The following is an 18,646-nucleotide window of genomic DNA, read 5'->3' on the forward strand; positions in this document are numbered from 1 at the left end:
CAAGGTTTTTTCCAGATGCCTTTAACAATTGGAAAGGGGATTCATCAGAGAAAAACGACTTTACCCCAGTCCTCAGCAATCCAATCCCTATACCTTTTGCAGAATATCAGTCTGTCCCTGATGTTTTTCCTGGAGAGAAGTGGTTCTTTGCTTCCTTACTTGACACCAGGCCATCCACAAAGTCTTCACCTCATCGTGCCTGCTGCCATACCTGAGCAAGTGCTGAATTGGTGGTGCCCCGATCCCACAGCTGAATGAACTTTAGGAGATGGTCCTGACACTTGCCGGACTTTCTTGGGCAGCCTAAAACAGTCTTCACAACAATTGAACCTCTTTTCTTTGAAGTTCTTGATGATTTGATAAAATTGTTGATTTATGTGCAATCTTAGTAGGAGCAATATTCTTGCCTGTGGATATTGCAATGACGACTGCACAAGTATCCTTGCAGGTAATCATGGTTAACCAAGGAAGAACAAAGATTTCTAGAACCACTCTCCTTTTAAAGCTTCCAGACTACGATTCTAAATCACTCAGCATGACACTGATATTCAGCCTTGTCCATGTCAACACTGACACCTGTTTTAACGAGAAAATCACTGACATGTCAGCTGGTCCTTTTGTAGCATGGCTGAAAAGCAGTGGAAATGTTTATTTTAGGATTAAGTTCATTTTCATAGCATAGAGGGACTTTGCAAATAATTTCAATTCATCTGATCACTCTTAACATTCTGGAGTATATGCAAATTGCCATCATAAAAACTGAGGCAGCAGACTGAAAATATTTGTGTCACTCTCAAAACATTTGGCCAGGAGTAGGAGTGGACTGGAGCACAGGTGGGAGACCCCAGAAGAGGAGGATTGGGGCTGCTCTGTGCAAAATCATTGTACAGAACAGGCAAGTAGAACACGTATTCTTATTTTAAAAAAGTAAAAAAAGTAATCAAGCTTTACAATAATTACTTCAGCTCTTTGGATGTATATAGTATGTCCAATGAGTGAAGGATTAAACACAAGCTGATGGCTGCAATAGCAGCATTCCACTTATGGCTTTTTTTTTCCAGCCGACTCCCTGCTTAAAAGCGATCCAGTGGATGACCACTTTCTCAGTACAGGCGGTGTGATGTCCCCCCACTGGACCCTCTGCGTGGTTCCCGGGCTTTCCCGCAGAGAAACTCGCTGGCTGACCCAGTACAGGGTGGGGCACGTCATGGCCCACCCAGCGCTTGGATGGGATGGGGTCTGCACATACTCGCTGGTCAGGCTGGGGTGACCACTGGATCTATATTATCCAGCCCACTGCCAAACCCCGGCTGTTGATTGAAGATCTCTGCAGGAAAGAACCCAGGAAAAGCTGAAGAAAAAAAAAAAAAGAAAATCCTATGCAACCGCAGGTCCCAACAGGGAGCAAGGTTACTACTCCTGAACAGCAGGCAGAAAAAACTGGATTGCCTATGCAGAGGGAGTTTATATCAGCCAAAACTGCCCAAAGGCGGTGGCAAGTTTTTTTTCTGCCTAGGTGTCATGCTCCTGTAGGTGGTGATATAACCCTATGGTCGAGAATGGAAGACGCTGTGTCCATCAATGAACGAAAGAGAAAGTGCAGTTTACACATACGTAAACGGTTCACAGATTATGGTATGGGTTATCATTAGTGATGACTGTAGGGTATTTGATACTCAAAGTGCAAAAAACTAAGGTAGAGAATATAACCGAGGAACAAATTTAATAAGCTCTACATTAAATTTATCAGAAAAATATACCAATAAGCATCTTTACAATAAGCAGTATAAAGTAAATCTAATAGTAATAAAAAATAGTACACACACGCTGTAAATTTGAAGTCTTAAGACACAGTCACGCATGCATTGATGCACATCACAACATCCCATGAATGTGTTCATGCATTGTAGTGCTATTTAATGGAACCCAAAACATACCTGTGCTGCAGCACATTCAAAGAATTATCAGTAATGTGGTGTGCATCAGAAAAAAAATGTACATGCCTCACTTTCAGTAAATTGGCTGAATGGACTGCTTCAACACAGGATGTGTTAATGTACATTTCCTGACATTGCCACAGACTGCATTGATCTGAATGGGACTTTAGGCATTTTAAATACATAAAAACATGAGTAAGTTGAACATAAAAATGGATTAACAACATACTAGTCCTTTCCTGTGACATCTGAATACATTTAGAACTGCCTGTCATCTCAACTAGCAGAGGCCACTGGGACCCTAGTACAACCATTTACAGTCCAAAATAGTGCAGTGATGGCATCCTTGCTGGTAACCATAAAATACTACCACCTAATCATCTGATTACTACCCAGCCTCATTCTGTAGTACGGCCATGACCGCCTTCCCCAAACAAATGGCCAAAATCAAAGAATGATCACCAGCGAAAACCAGGATGACCATGGTATGTCCCATACAGAACTCTGATCTCATTATCCGCATTGAACCAGTCAGATTACAGAAAGACAGCAAAGATAGAGGCTCTGAACATCTTATGATAGCACCTTCAGGAAATGTGCCTAAAAACTACTGCTTTTTAAGTGTGGTCTCAAAAATGTTTTTTTTTTTTGTTTTTTTTTTAAGTTAATGACACTTTCGAGCAAGTTTATGCATCAAAAACCATTCATGACATGTTTAAAAGCATTCCCCTTATACAAGGTTAAAATGTATTTAGTGTGCAAACTTCCAATTATAAACATTACCATGCTTAAGAACATGCCAACTTACAATTTTCTAAATAAGAGCTTTAAAAAACTCTGACATACACAATTCTTATTAAACACACCCAATGTTTAAATCGGGTAGCCTCTAACCTTCTTACTACCAATTACAAGCCTGGGCCTTGTGTCTAATCTTTGCCTTAAAGAGTCCGCTGTGCATTTCTGCATAAAATTTCACTTTTGATAAAAGTAAAATTGTTTATTAGCATTTTAGAAGGAGCAGTGGGACCATTTCTATGCCGCAGCTTGGAAATGAAGATTATAGCAGCTGTAAATTTATTACAAACCATGAAACCGCTTCCGAACCTGCACCTTCAGGGTGGAAATGACTCAGAGAAGCTGACTATATTCAACAATCTATTTCTGTACATGCATATTCATGAACAATTCCAGCAGAAAATTGCATTTTCTGGCCCACATATCACCACCTTTGATATGTTCTGGAGGCAAGACTGCTGTATTTGACGGGAGACAATTTCACAACTATGAAAAGATAATATTGTAAGCAAAAAAAAATGTAAGAGCTACAGAACACTTACCAGTTACTTGGTCAACCAAAATTCGAGACGTAATAATGCGGCCATATTGGGAAAAGAGTTGTTCCAATTCTTTTTGGGTCATCGTTTTCGGAAGTCCACTGACATACAAGTTTGCATCGCGAATGGAAGCTGAACTTGGGCGAGCATAGGACACCTAAAAATGAAAAGAATGCCTATGATTCTTTTCAAACAAAATCCAGAATTTGCCTCAAACTCCAATATTTAAGGCCCAGCAAGATCAAATTATTAAAAGTAGAATTCCAGGCTCAACACAACTAGTCTTAAAAATGTCCCCTTCTAACACCTATGCTAACTAACCTGAGTAAAAAAAGATGTACACACCTATTCTCAGCTCACTTCGGTCCAGTCCTTTGATCCCTGCATCCGCAAGCAGTGTGCAGGGAAGTGGAAAGAACACTTGAAAATGGCTGGGAATAGTGACATCACCCAAAGGCTCTCATGTGCCAGCTGTTATCACTCCCTCCTCTATCCCCTGCAACTGCTGCTGGGCAACAAAGGAGAGCTGGATCATGTGACCAGGCTGAAAATAGGCTAGTATGTACACCACTGTGCAAAAGTTTTAGGCAGGTGTGAAAAAAATGCTGTAAATGAATTCTGCTTTCAGAAACAGAAAAGTTAACTTTATCAATTAACAAAAAGAGCAAATGAACAGATGACAATCCCAAGTTAAATATTTGCTGTGACCACCCCTTGCCTTTAAAACCACAAATTTTCTAGGTACACTTACACACAGTTTTTGAAAGAACTCAGCAGGTAGGTTGTTCCATATGAGAACCACAGATCTTCTGTGGATGTAGCCTGCCTCAGATCCTTCTGTCTCTTGATGACTCCTTGTTTTTTGTGCTGAAGATCGTTCTCAGTGACATTCCTGTATGTTTGGGGTCGTCTTGCTGCTGAACAAATTTGGGGCCAATCACATGCCTGATGGTGTGGCATAATGGATAAATATCTGCTTGTATTTCTCATTGAGGACTCCCTTGATCCTGACCAAATCTAATTCCATTGAAGAAATGCAGCCCCAAACTTGCAAGGAGTCTTCACCATGCTTCATTGTTGCCTGCAGACATTCATTATTGTACTGCTCTCCAGCCTCAGTGAACAGTCTGATGCTACAGCCAAATATTTAAAATTTTGACTCATCCAGTTCAGAGCACCTGCTACCATTTTTCTGCATCCCAGTTTGTGTTTTCGTGCAAAGTTGAACTGCTTAGCCTTCCACGTCAGAAGTATGGATTTTTGGCTGCAATACTTCCATGAAGACCATTTGTGGCCAGACTTCCCCAGACTGTAGATGGGTATACCTGGATCTCCCTCATTTCCACCAGTTCATGGCACTGCTGGACATCTCAAAGTTGATGGGAAGTCTCATCTGCTGCGTGTCTACGATCCTCAATGTTGCGGTTTCCTTTGTGCTTCTTCAAAAGCTTGAACAGCACATATTGAAACCCCCGTCTGCTTTGAAATCTTTTGCATGTGAGACCTTGCTGATGCAGTACAACTACCTTGTGTTGTGTTGCTGTGTTTAGTCTTGCCATGGTGTATGACCTGTGATGTAAATCTGTCTTTGACAAACCCACCATAGTAGAGTTTGACTGTGCCCCATTTTTAAGCCTCCTGTGCAGCCGTTTGTTTCAGTTAATTTGTGGTTCAACCTACATATGAAAATTTATGATCATTGGCATCTGCTTGGTATAATTGATTAATCATACACCTAATTCTATAAAATCCCTGACTTGTGCAAGTGTAAGAATTGATGCCGATTCTTCTCACTTGCCTAAAACCTTTGCACAGTACATTTTTTAAGTAGGGGTCAGTCAGCGTAGGTGTTAGGAGGGGACATTTTAAGACTAGTGTTTCCATTACGCTTCACATGCTTTCTAGCCCCTTCTCCCATGGGTGAGCATCAGGGCTGTCATTTTACACCTAGAATGCTCAGGTTTTGGTGGCTTTATAGATTTGACATCAGGAGTAAACACTTGCCTAACCCAATGGCATCAATGATCAGTTGCTAAGGAGCTGAAGCAACACTTCCAGAGTACTGATTGCCTGTGTCCCCTAAAGTGCACACTGGTTCCTTTCACTGATATAAAAGGTCAGCAAGAGGAACCACTGAGTTGCAGAGGAAACAGAACAGAGTCAATCCTAGAGTGTTGTCTGGTAACAGGCATTGGGATAGAATAACTTTTGCGGATACAGCATTGTGGTGTTATTTACAAACAGCACTTAAAGCAGAACTTATGCTCTTCCTCAACCATCCCCCCACACACATTTGGATTTTATTTTTTTGGGATGGGGGGCAGGGGACCTGCCAAAAATAGGTGCTCCAAGCAGAAGTCCCCCCATGCATGGTGGGCAGCCAGCTGTGAAGAGGCAAGCAGCCATAGCCAGGGACCGAAAGACTGGTGAAGAAACCGGCTCAGGGGAGGGCAGCCCTGGATCCCTGGACAGAGGAGTGTGTTTATTAAAAGTCAGCAGCTACAGTTTTTCTTATAGCTGCTGACTTTTCACATATAACTGAAGCTCCTCTAAATTCTTAAATCCTGGACTGAGACCAAGAGCTTTTTTTATCCCAACAAAGATGCCAGTCATTAGAAACATGTCAAGAACGTGGTTGAGACTGCAGTACTCTGCATACCCAGCAGCAGTACTGGCCTCACTTATTTTGTTCCACACAAAATGGGCTGCCATAAGCCCATTATGTCTTTCAGGAATGTAATCTTTGTTCAAGTGTTTTTCAGATTAGCAATTTTTCGGTATTTGTAAAATGATCCAATCTTTTGACAGGACAGACATGAAAGCTCTTCATAAACACTTTTAGGGAAGACTATACCACAAATACGCTAAACTTGCCTAGTCTATGTCAAACTGCTTAGAATTCTTTGGAAAACCTTTAAAAATGCATACCACGTGTAGCTAGCTATACAAATGAACACTTTCAAATGAGGATAACATCCTTTACAATAACAAAGGGGTTGTAACTTTTTTTTTTTAGAACACAAGTTTACCTGTTCTGTGCAATGGTATTGGACAGAGTAGACCTGATCCTTCTCTTCTGGGGTCCCCCAATGGAGCTCTAGGAATCCTCCTCCTATGGCGGCACATGTGCAGGCATGCTCCCGAGCTTTGCTGTGTGCATCAAAAGACACACATAGCGTGGCTCGGCCGCACACCATGCACACAGGATTTGATTGAGAAAGCCACTACAGACGGACACAGTGTTGGATCAAATTAGGTGTGTATTGGGGGGAGGGGGGTGTGATACAAATACTAGAACATATTTCACCTTGCAGGGAATGCATTAAGGAAAAAAAAAAAATGTGCCTTTTAGAACCACTTTAACCACTTGCCTACTGGGCACTTTAATCCCCTTCCTGCCCAGGCCAAATTTTCATCTTTTAGCACTGTTGCACTTTGAACATATGTATCCATATGAAATTTTTATTTTTTTTTCACACAAATACAGATTTCTTTTGGTGGTGTTTAATCGCCACTGGGTTTATTTTTTGCACTATAAACGAAAAGAGCAAAGAATTTGAAAAAAAAAGTTTGTTTCTATTGCAAACAGGTACATTTTCTCCTTCATTGATGTGTGTTGATGAGACTGCACTAAAAAGCAGCACTGATAGGCAGCAATGATGAGCAATGCAGGGCACTTTTGGGGCAGCACGGATAATCAGGGCACTGATACATCACCAGCAAGGCTCCCATCACCCATTCACTACACATCTGCACAAAAGGCTGGTCAGTAGCTCTGAGGAAAGGGATTCATCCCCTAAACGCATCAGCCATTTGAACACACTGACAGTTGGAACACCTTGCCTGCCGTTGTGGCCATCTTCATTATGCAAAAGCTTTTTAGATACATGCTTCGTCTGCGAGTATGTTTTTGTCTTTTAAACCTTTGCATAAACCTTGGATAATGCACTAGGTGTGTGCGCCACCTGTTTATTCTCTATCCAGTGGCTGATCTCCCCGTCTGAGGAGGGCTGCACCCCTGAAGCATTTCCTTTAATGGTCGCTGTCCTGGTTCTCTTGGCTGCCCTTTGGCTGTCCATTTCCTGAGGCGCTGGAGAGTACATACGATAACTGATAATCAGTGCCCTGTTTGTCAGTGCATATGTGTTATTGTGTTTCAAAAGGTGTGGTGTTCTCTTTGCTACCAACTTGTGCGGTGTCACATTCAAGATCAAAAGAGCTTTCCAAGATCCTCAAACAAGGTTGTGATGCTTAGGAGTCTGGCAAGGGACTTGACAAAATCACCAAATAATTTGAAATAAAGCATACTGTAAGGAGAATAATCTACAAGTGGCATAGATTTCAAACTGCTAAATGTGTCAAGGACTGGCCAGCTCAGCAAACTCAGCCCAAGAGTTGAGCACTTGATGCTATACAAAGACCTCAGTTTCATTGGTGTATCTGCACTGGTGTGTCTGGCAAACGTAGGTGTCAAAAGTGCATGTGTCTACAACCTCATACCAACTGATAAACATGGTGGTAGTGGATATGTTTTGGGGTTGTTTTGCCGCTTCAAGACCTGGGCAGTTTGAGATCACCAAGCTAACTATAAATGTTACATATCAAAGTGTGCTTGAAGAGAATATATCCAAAAGTTGAACTTGAATTTTTTAAATATATCTGAAAATTCAAACAAATCTGAAGCACAATAGAAACACCAACAAATGCAACAAAAAAGTAGAGCATTATGAACTGCCCTAGTCAAAGTCCAAATTTAAATCCCATTGGAACGTGGAAGGGATTTGATATGGACAGTTTTCATAGCGGAACTTCCCAAATATCTTGCCACTGAAAGAATTTTCATGAAGGAATAGTGAAGAATTTTACTGAGTGGATGTCAAAACTGTTGGGCAGTTATATAAGGCTTAAACTAATAAAGGGCCAAAGGTGGTACTTTTTCCATGGCACACAATTACATTAATATTTGTTAGAGTATGCACAATTTTCCTTGTGTTTTTATTTAAGTATATTACCTTTATCTGTAGGCAATGTATGACTGAAGATCTGTTTGCTCAAATATAGTTCACATATATGGAAACTCAATTTCCAGTGGTGTACTTTTTCACATAGGTGTCAAATATATGAAACTGGCGTTCTGCATTAATTTCTAATTTCGTACTTTTTATCCCTCCCCTTCCCTCAGATGATAGTGCAAATAAAAGAAAAACTCTGAACACTGACTTAACATATCTTAGAGTATGGTACAAGGCACTGGATGTGTTGTCCTAGACCAGGGGTCCTCAAACTGTGGCCCGCCGAGGCCATTTATCCGGTCCGCCAGCAGGGGCGTATTTTCTGCGAGGAAGGGACACTAAGTACAGGGGGCTGCTGTACCTTATCTGGCTCCGGTCCCAGTCCCACGACGATCCAGTCCAGGAAGCACTGCTCCTTCATTCACTCCGGCCACTCCCTCACTCCTGCCGCTTGGCTCCACCTCCTCACCGGTGATCGGGCGCCAGAACTGTAGATCAGGAAAGGCACACAGGCAGCCAATCACCTGTGAGGCGGAGCAGAGCGGCCCCGCAAACATCGAGTGAGGGAGAGGGCCGGAGTGAAGGACAGCTAACAGGTAAGTGTGCTGTGCCGATGGTGCTGCTGCAACCAGGTATGCTGGCTGCAGCAGCACCATGCTGGAACAGGGGTCAGCAAGTTAAGTGTCATTGGTGTCAGTGGGAGGAATAGTGCCCCATCATTGGTGTCACTGACACCAACGATGGGGCACTATTCCTCCCCCCCACTGACACCAACGATGGGGCACTATTCCTCCCCCCCACTGACACCAATGTTGGGACACTATCCCCCCCACTGACACCAATGACGTACTATTCCTCCCACAGACACCAAAGATGGGACACTATTCCTCCCACAGACACCAAAGATGGGACACTATTCCTCCCAATGACGGGGCACTATTCCCCCCCCCCCACACTGAGACCAACAATGGGGCACTATTCCCCCCCCCCCCACAATGACACCAATGATGGGGCACTATTCCTCCCCCCACGGACACCAACGATGGGGCACTATTCCTCCCCCTGACACCAATGATGGGGCACTATTCCACTCCATAAAACACACTTGGGGGGAAATGTCTGCAGTCTCTGGTCATCTCCTGTACCGTGTCCGCAGTCTCTGGTCATCTCCTGTACCGTGTCCGCAGTCTCTGGTCATCTCCTGTACCGTGTCCGCAGTCTCTGGTCATCTCCTGTACCGTGTCCGCAGTCTCTGGTCATCTCCTGTACCGTGTCCGCAGTCTCTGGTCATCTCCTGTACCGTGTCCGCAGTCTCTGGTCATCTCCTGTACCGTGTCCGCAGTCTCTGGTCATCTCCTGTACCGTGTCCGCAGTCTCTGGTCATCTCCTGTACCGTGTCCGCAGTCTCTGGTCATCTCCTGTACCATGTCCGCAGTCTCTGGTCATCTCATGTACTATGTCCGCAGTTTCTGGTCATCTCCTGTACTGTGTCCGCATTTGTTCATAGTTTTTTTTTTTTTTTTTTAAACTATAGTCCGGCCCTCCAACGGTCTGAGGGACAGTGAACTGGCCCCCTGTTTAAAAAGTTTGAGGACCCCTGTCCTAGACCATGGATAAACATGCCGCTACCATCAGATCGGACACTTGCAAAAGATTTGCTGGGAAGGCCAGTCTCCCCTAGTGCACCCTCATAACCTCACCCATTCCGTGGGACTCCAGTTTTGTAGAAAGCAAAATTGGAAAAAGAAAGCAATAAGTAAAAAGAGGGGAGGGACTTGTCTCTTGTACTATACACCAGGTGGTCTTGCCTATTTGGATGAGGTCAAGGTTTGTCTGCCAGGAGTCTGAGTACGTTTGTGTAAGTTCTCCTGGGCCTATTTGGGGCAAGTTTTACTGGCATCCATTTCCCCTACATATTGAGGAATCAAGGCAGAAGCTTCACTGGAGGAAAGTCCATCCAGTTCAAAGATAGTAAAAAAAAAAAAAAAAAAATAGTTATAATCCTATACCCACAGTTGATCCAGAAGGCGGCAAAAATAAAAAAAAAAACCTAGCAAAGCACAATCCAATTTGCTCCTGCTGGGAAAAAATTCCTTCCTGATTCTCCCCCCCCTTCCCCCCGAGAGGCAAATCGGATATTCTCTGGATCAACTTTCCCTATTAATGTTAGTATCCAAGAAAGAATCCAGACCTTTTTTGAAGCAATCCTCTGAGCTGGCCAGAACCAACTCTTGAGGGAGTCTATTCCACATTTTCACAGCTCTCACTGTGAAGAAACCTTTCCGTGTTTGGAGATTAAAATTATTTTCCTCCAGAAATAAAGAGTGCCCCCTTGTCCTCTGTGATGACCTCAGGGTGAATAGTTCTACACTGAGTTCACTAAATAAACCACTGATGTGTTTATACAGGTTGATCATATCCCCCCTTAATCTTCTCTAGAGAGAATAAAATTCAGTTCTTCTAATCTTTCCTCATAGCTGATCTCCTCCATGCCTCGTATCAGTTTAGTTGTCCTTCTCCGTACTTTCTCCAGTTCCCCAATGTTCTTTTTGTGAATTGGTGCCAAAAACTGAACTGCATATTCCAGATGAGGTATTACTAATGATTTGTACAGGGGTAATATATCTCTCTCTCTGGAGTCTATACCTCTTAATACAAGAGGATTTTGCTCGCTTTAGAAACCGCAGCTTGGAATTGCATGCCATTATTAAGCTTGTGATCTACCAGAACTCCCAGATCCTTAAAGGTGCTTTATTCACCTTTATACTGTCTAAATATTTTTGGATATCAATTGTGAGCCAATGTGGATCATCTGGAGCTGTGTCAATACCTTGCCCATTATGGACAAGAGCTCCCCCATGCTCCTTTGTATACACAGAGCTGAAAAAGGTATTAAATAAATTTGCCTCCTCTTTGTCCCCAGTCACCCACTCTAGATCATTTTGTAAAGGGCCTACATGCTCGGAGAGGACCTTTTTACTATTATTTTATTTGAATTTTTTAGGGTTGGTCCCGCTATCTTTTGCAATCTGTCGTTCCTTTTCAATTTTTGCGGCCTTAATCTCCTTTTTGCATATTCTGTTACATTCTTTGTAATGTTTAAACGATGATAGTGTTCATTTTTATATTGAATGAAAGCTCTTTTCTTATCTATAGCCTTTTTACCTTTGGCCATAAGCCACATAGGTTTGATTTTTAGACTTGTTGCCCATGGGAATATATTTTGCAGTGTGTTCACATAGTCTTTGAAGAACTCCCATTTCTGTGTTGTGTTCATCAATGCCAATATTTCCTCCCAGTCTAAGTCTTGGAGAGCAGCTCTCAGCCTTGGAAAATTAGATCTCTTGAAATTGAGCATTTTTATTTTTCCCCGAATGTGCTTGCTTTTTACAGCTAACAAATGAAATCATGTTATGGTTACTGCTACCCAGATGTTCTTTTATATGGACGATCATAATAAGCTCTGTATGGTTTGAGATTACAAGGTCCAGCAGAGCATCATTCCTAGTAGGGGCCTCTATGAACTGTACCATACAATTGTCCTGTAGTAGGTTTAAAAATTTTTGCCCTTTAACGGTTCCTGCAGTACCATTACTCCAGTCAATTTCCAGGTAGTTAAAAGCCCCCATTATTTGCAATGTCCCAGCCCTTTCGATCTGTGCAAGGAGCTGAATTTCCACCTCATTAACACTGTTCAACCTGGAGCCCATGATATCTTTATCCAGGTGCTCCCCATTTCCGACAAAGCATAAGGAAGATCTTGAAATTAAGGAAACACTCCTTTGAGTTTAGAGATTCAGGATTTCTGCTAATGAACTTTGCACTCTTGCTTCGTAGATAGCAGACTGTTGGAATGGGACTGACAGAAAATCAGGCTTACCTCCTTCAAAAGTTGCTTGGCTTCTAGTTCCCCCTTGGTAGTTTATGTAGGTGACAGACGTGGTATTGCCAAACTGTACTTTTACTGGGTGAACATAGAGAGCGGTCCAGTGTAGGAAAGCCCATCTTATGTCTTTCTATTCCAAATTATCAATAGGGAGCATTTACTCCTGTGGGGACCAGATACCCTGGTCAGTTAAATCATACTAGATCCCATTCCAGGCTGGCATCTATTGTTACCCCCCCCCCCTCCCCCAGGAAAGAAGAGTAATCATTTTCCAGATTATAGAGATGAGTTGAAAATCCTCCATGCCAGAGATTTTTGCCTAGCTGGATAGAAATAGTGGGTGATCCAGAGAAGAGATCTAATCATCCAATGCTGTCTGCAGGGGTAAAGATGAAGTAGGAAAAATAGAAAAAAAGACACTTAAAAAAAGGCAGGATTACCAAAATTAAGTGAGGAGCAATTAAAATCCCTAGAATCAGCAATAACGCAGGAGGAAGTACACTTAGCATTGAAAGAGCACTATAGCTGGGAAAAGTCCAGGACCTGATGGATACACAGTGAGATATTATAAAAAATATAAAGAACTATTAGTACCTAAACTGAGGATATACATGAATGCATTGGGAGGAGAGATGGAAATGAGGGAATCCCTACAAGCCCATGTAGTTCTCATACATAAGGAAGGTAAAGATGATACTTACTGTTCAAGTTACAGGCCGATTTCCTTATTAAACACAGATACCAAACTATATGCAAAAATTCTGGCAAACAGGTTGAAAGACCTAATGTCGGAATGGATAAACAAAGACCAAGTAGGCTTTGTCCCAGGGAGAGAGGGTAGAGATAACGGACTGAGATCTCGGTTTCTCATACAAAAAAGTAGGAAAGAGAAAATTCCTGCGGTGGTACTCTCTATCGATGCTGAAAAGGCATTTGATAGAGTAGATTGGGGATATATGTTGGATACATTGGAAGTATTGGAGACGGGACCTAGAATGAGAGAGTGGATAAGGAAATTATATAGTCAACCCTCTGCAGCAATCATGGTTAATAAGGAATTGTCAGTATTTTGGGATGCAGAACGGAACTAGACAGGGATGGCCTTTGTCTCCATTGCTATATGTTTTATCATTGGAATCTCGGCTACAATATGGAATATAGATATAAAAAGGAATTTGGATAGGAGATGTGGAGCATAAGGTGGCAGCTTATGCAGATGACACGCTGTTCTATGTGGGAAACCCAAGGATAACATTGGCATCTCCCCATATTTCATTAAATTTGGCAAATTTAAATACTAACCCAACAAAAACAGAAATTTTAAACAAATCTTCCTAATAGAGAGAAAAATAGGTTACAGGAGGAATTTCCCTTTGTTTGGAGAGAAAATTGAAATATCTAGGAATAAAATTACTGTATGCTCCAAGAACTTTTATAAATTGAATTATATCCCATTGTTAAATGAGATCAGGAATGAACTAAGGAAATTAGGAGGGGGAACCCCGTCATGGATAGGTAGTATAAATTTGATAAAAATGGTGATTGTTCCAAAAATATTATATAAATCTCAAATACCAATTAAACTACCAGAAGTATACTTTACATCAATTAAAAAAATGTTAAGATTTATTTGGAGGAATAAAAAACAGAATAAGCCAGGAAATTTTATGTAGACATAAAGAGAAAGGAGGATTGGGAGTCCCAGATTTAAAATTATAAGTTGGTAATAATGGTGAGAATGTTTGACTGGACATATAATGCAGAGGGGAAAAGCTTTCCCTTTTTTAGAGGGTTAAAATAGAAAATATACTAAGTAATACTAAATTAAGTGGAATTGTATGGTTACATCCACAATACAGAAGATTAGCAGACAGTACAAGTTTGTTCACATTCAATGTTTTAAGAGTTTGGGATGTTTTACACGAACAGATGGGATGGGAATTTAATTCATTGTTAATGCCCTTAAAGTCCACAGAGTTTTCCCCCCAGGTAAAGAAGGTATCACAGGGATGTGGATTAAGAAGGAAGATGCACAATTAAGAGATATAATGGTGGTGTGGGGGGGGGGGGGGGGGAATAGGATCACTTAGGGAATTGGAAAAAAAAAAAAAAGAAGTTGTTTTGAGAATGGATGAATGGCGTTATTTTCAATTGAAACACTTTATAGGAAAGCTTCCAAAGCCTTTAGGAATAAGAGGATTGGAATCCTTTTGAGCACTTAATAGGTACACGGGGAGATGGGAAACACGGAACCACTAAAATATATAAAAGATTCTCACTGAAATAAGCGCAGATATAAGTCCTCCATATATAGAGAAATGGGAAAGAGAAATAGGAGGTACAACAGATGCGGAAAACAGAGGAAAATGTATAGAATATAGAAGGCACAACGTATCACATATGGTGGATGTTCTAAAATACAAGAGTATTGGGGGAAAATAGTAAGCTTGATTCAGAAAATTACAGAGGTTGATATTCTAGTAAATTTGCCTTTCATAGTACTAAGCTTTCAGTTAAAAAATGCAAAGAATCTGGTTTATTGTACTATTTGAATGCAGCAAAGGGACTGATACCCAAGTATTGTAGGAGACAGGGAGGTACTGAAAATAAAAGACTGGGTGGATAGGATGGACCAAATATGTAAATTGGAGGAACTTTATCATTTGAATGAAGATAAGATGGAGAGTCACCATACAAGATGGAACAAATGACAGGAGTTCAAAAAGTCAAGGCTAGCCTTAGAAGTTATGGGGGATTAACATAGAATAATATGGAAACATTTTGTTCTTTTATAGGGATTACGATCTCCAGAAATGAACAGGAAAATGCAGAGCAGAAGGGGTCAGGGATTGGATGGGGGGGGGGGGGATGGGTGGTAAATAGGTAGGGACGGGGGGAAAGTGATGAAACGATAAATGTTTTGATAATAAGCTAAGGCTTTAATGAGTATTTGTAGAACTATCTGAAAAATAAATATTTAAATTTTTAAAAAAAGAACATTTTAATCAGAGTACAGCATCAAGTCAATTAAACTCCTGGAATATTGATCTGGTCAGTTAAGTAGCAGAGGGGGTTGTTAATCAGTTTCAACTGCTTTGGTGTTAATGAAATACACGGGTGCACTAGATGGGCAACAATGAGACGACCCTTAAAACAGGATTGGTTTTACAGGTGGAGGCCACTGACATTTTTTCCCTACTCATCTTTTCTGTTTTTCACTAGTTTTGCCTTTGGGTAGGGTTAGTGTCACCACTAGTAGCATGTGGTGATACTTGGACCCTACAGAGGTTGCACAGGCAGTCCATCTCCTCCAGGATGGCACATTAATATGTGCCATTGCCAGAAGGTTTACTGCGTCTCCCAGCACAGTCAAGAGCATGGAGGAGATTCCAGGAGACAGGCAGTTACTTTAGGAGAGCTGGACAGCGCCATAGAAAGTCTTTAACCCATCAGCAGGACCGGTATTTGCACCTCTGTGCAAGGAGGATCAGGATTGAGCACTGCCAAAAAACTACAAAATGACCTCCAGCAGGCCACTGGTGTGAATGTCTCTGAGCAATCAGAAACAGACTTCATGAGGATGGCCTGAGGGCCAGACATCCACTAGTGGGCCCTGTGCTCACTGCCGGCACCACAGAGCTCGATTGGCATTTGCCATTGAACACCAGAATTGGCAGGTTCGCCACTGATGCCCTGTGCTTTTCACAAATGAGAGCACATTCACCCCGAGGACATATGACAGACATGAAAGGGTCTGGAGAAGCCGTGGAGAATGTTATGCTACCTGAAACATCATTCAGCATAATAGTTTTGGTGGTGGGTCAATGATGGTCTGTGGAGGCATATCCATGGAGGGACACAGACCTCTACAGGCTAGACAATGCCACCCTGACTGCCATTAGATATTGGGATGAAATCCTTGGACCCATCGTCAAACCCTACCCTGGTGCAGTGGGTCCTGGGATCCTCCTGGTGCACAATGCCCAGCCTTATGTGGAAAGAGTATGCAGGCAGTTACTGGAGGATGAAGGAATTGATACCACTGAAAGGCCCCCACATTCGCCTGACCTAAATCCAAAAGAACACCTCTGGGATATCATGTTTCGGTCCATCCGACGCTGCCAGGTTGCACCTTAGACTGTCCAGGAGCTCAATGATGCCCTGGTCAAGCTCTGGGAGGAAATACCCTAGGACACCATCCGTAATATCATTAGCAGCATGCCCCAACGTTGTCAGTCATACATATAAGCACGTGGGGGCCAAACTACTGAGTATCATTTTGAGTTGCTGTAATGAAATTTCAGCAAAATGGACTAGCCTGCTGCATCTGTTATAGAGTTATTATGCAAATACTGTGACCATACTTGCATATGGTAATATTGCATTGCCTTCTACTTTCTGCTTCCTGATCTATGCTGACCTGGATGTAGTTCTGTTGTACAACATGATTCCTCACACCAGCAACTTGTGTTGTCTGCATTCCTGTACATGAAACATGGTGTCAGAAGTGACTAGAATCAGAACTGAGCCTCTTGTTTGGAGCACAGCAGCTTTGGGAAACAGGTTTGTGAACTACAGCCTGAGACTGTGGATTTCCTGATATTCGATAGCTCAGAGGCTTACGGATAATATGGCTGCCATGAATTGCATACCTCCCCCAGAGGGGATGACAATGAGTGGGGATTGCAGCAGCAATTGGGAATGTTTCAGAGCTGAATTTGAAGATTATTCTCTGGCTACAGGCTTGAATGAGAAATGTGCAGTAGTGCAGGCAGCAACTCTCAGAAGAGTCATGGGCAGTGAATGCAGGCATGTGTATAAACACAATCTGACCCTCACAGCTGATCAGCAAGACAATGTTACAGCCATTACAAATGCACTGGAAGCTTATTTCAAACCTGCTAAAAATGTCATTTATGAAAAGGTATGTGTTTGGATGCTGCAAACAAGAAGAGGGAGAATCTTTTGATAACTTTGTTACATGCTTGAGAGAAAAGGCAGCAACTTGTGAATATGGTACACTCAAAGATGAATTGATAAGGGACAAAAATTGTTCTTGGTATAGCTAGCGAGAGCACACGCAGGCGCCTCCTAAGAGAACATGAGTTAACTCTAAACACTGCCTTTGAGACGTGCCGTACAGCAGAGCTCACTGACAGACGTCTGAAAGTTTTGGAACAGGACAGACAGCAGACCGATAGCATAAACATTGCAATGCAGCATCGCAACATAAACAAACGTCAGCAACGCCGCCTGATTAGCACAAATACTGCCAACCCTTCAGCTTGGGACTGTGCATCAAAGAATTACAGAGCAGTGTCCAGCTTATGGGAAGTCTTGTGGAAGAACAAACCATTTTGCGAACGTTTGCTTGTCAAATAAACGATGGCCATCAATAGGCAAATTACACAATGTGGAGAACACATCTGCATATGGGGAAGAGACACACACCACTGAAGTTATATACAGCAGTGAATTGATCGGCGCTGTGCAATCCAGAGGAAAGAAATGGTTTGTCACTTTACATTTAGCAACATTGAGCAACGTGTGATGTAATGTGCTTAAGAGACAAAATGGTGTTAGCATCAGAAGCACGTCTACTGCCAAGTGACACCAGATTAAAGTTATACTCAGGTGCGATTATGAAATCTCTAGGGCTCTTCAAGACAGAATGTACCATACGTGGACTAACACACAAGCTGGAGTTTGAAATTGTGGAAGCCTGCCAAAAGCCACTGTTGTCTGGCTCAACCTGTGAGCGTCTAGGGCTGCTACGTTTCTCCATCCCTGCAGAGCTTAATGTGATGGACAATCTATCCAAGGGGCCCTTGACAAAACAACTGCTGCTAAAGGAATTTAGTGATGTGTTTACTGGGCCAGTAGAACCTGTACCAGGCGAAGTTCATTTTGATCTTGATGTGAGTGTCCCCCCAGACCAATGTGCACCACGCAATGTGCCGGTGGCATTAAAACAGGCAGTTAAGGCACAGCTTGACCAGTATGAGGCCAATGGACACTTGGCACCAGTGACTGACCCAACTGACTGGATAAGTAACATGGTGATTGTAAGGAAGCCAAATAAGCTACAAATATGCATAGATCCCGAATTCTTAAATATGGCACTGAGACTCACTACATCATGCCAACTCTCGAGGATGTTTCGTACAAGCTGACTAAGGCACGTCTGTTCACGCTTGTTGATGCTCGGGATGCATTTTTACAGTGTAAGTTGGATGATGCAAGTAGTTACTTGACAACCTTCTGGACTCCGTGGAGCAGGAAAAGATGGCTCAAACTGCCTTTTGGAGAATCGGTTGCACCAGAGGTGTATCAACGTAAACATGAACTATTGGCAGGACTCGGTGATATTGAACCAATTGCTGATGACATCCTTGTAGTTGGCTGTGGGGACACAGATGAAGCAGAGCAAGATCATGATGGCAAACTGCTGGACTCGTAGGCAGGTAAAATTGA

At 42.3% G+C, this 18,646-nt stretch overlaps 1 protein-coding gene across 8 annotated transcripts in view; it reads right to left on the reverse strand.

The window, feature by feature from the left end:
• LOC149449311 (ELAV-like protein 2) overlaps positions 1-18,646 on the reverse strand; it is a 231,504-nt gene that overhangs the window by 51,822 nt on the left and 161,036 nt on the right. For all 8 annotated transcript variants that reach the window (XM_089693410.1, XM_089693409.1, XM_089693408.1 and 5 more), the window contains one exon: positions 3,278-3,431. In XM_089693410.1, the coding sequence (XP_089549536.1) occupies positions 3,278-3,431 (154 nt within the window). The remainder of the gene's footprint in view (positions 1-3,277; positions 3,432-18,646) is intronic.

The sequence above is a fragment of the Staurois parvus genome, unplaced genomic scaffold, assembly GCF_062004578.1.
Source record: "Staurois parvus isolate SC_StPar_1 unplaced genomic scaffold, SC_StPar_1.0 ptg000632l, whole genome shotgun sequence".
NCBI lineage: Eukaryota > Metazoa > Chordata > Amphibia > Anura > Ranidae > Staurois > Staurois parvus.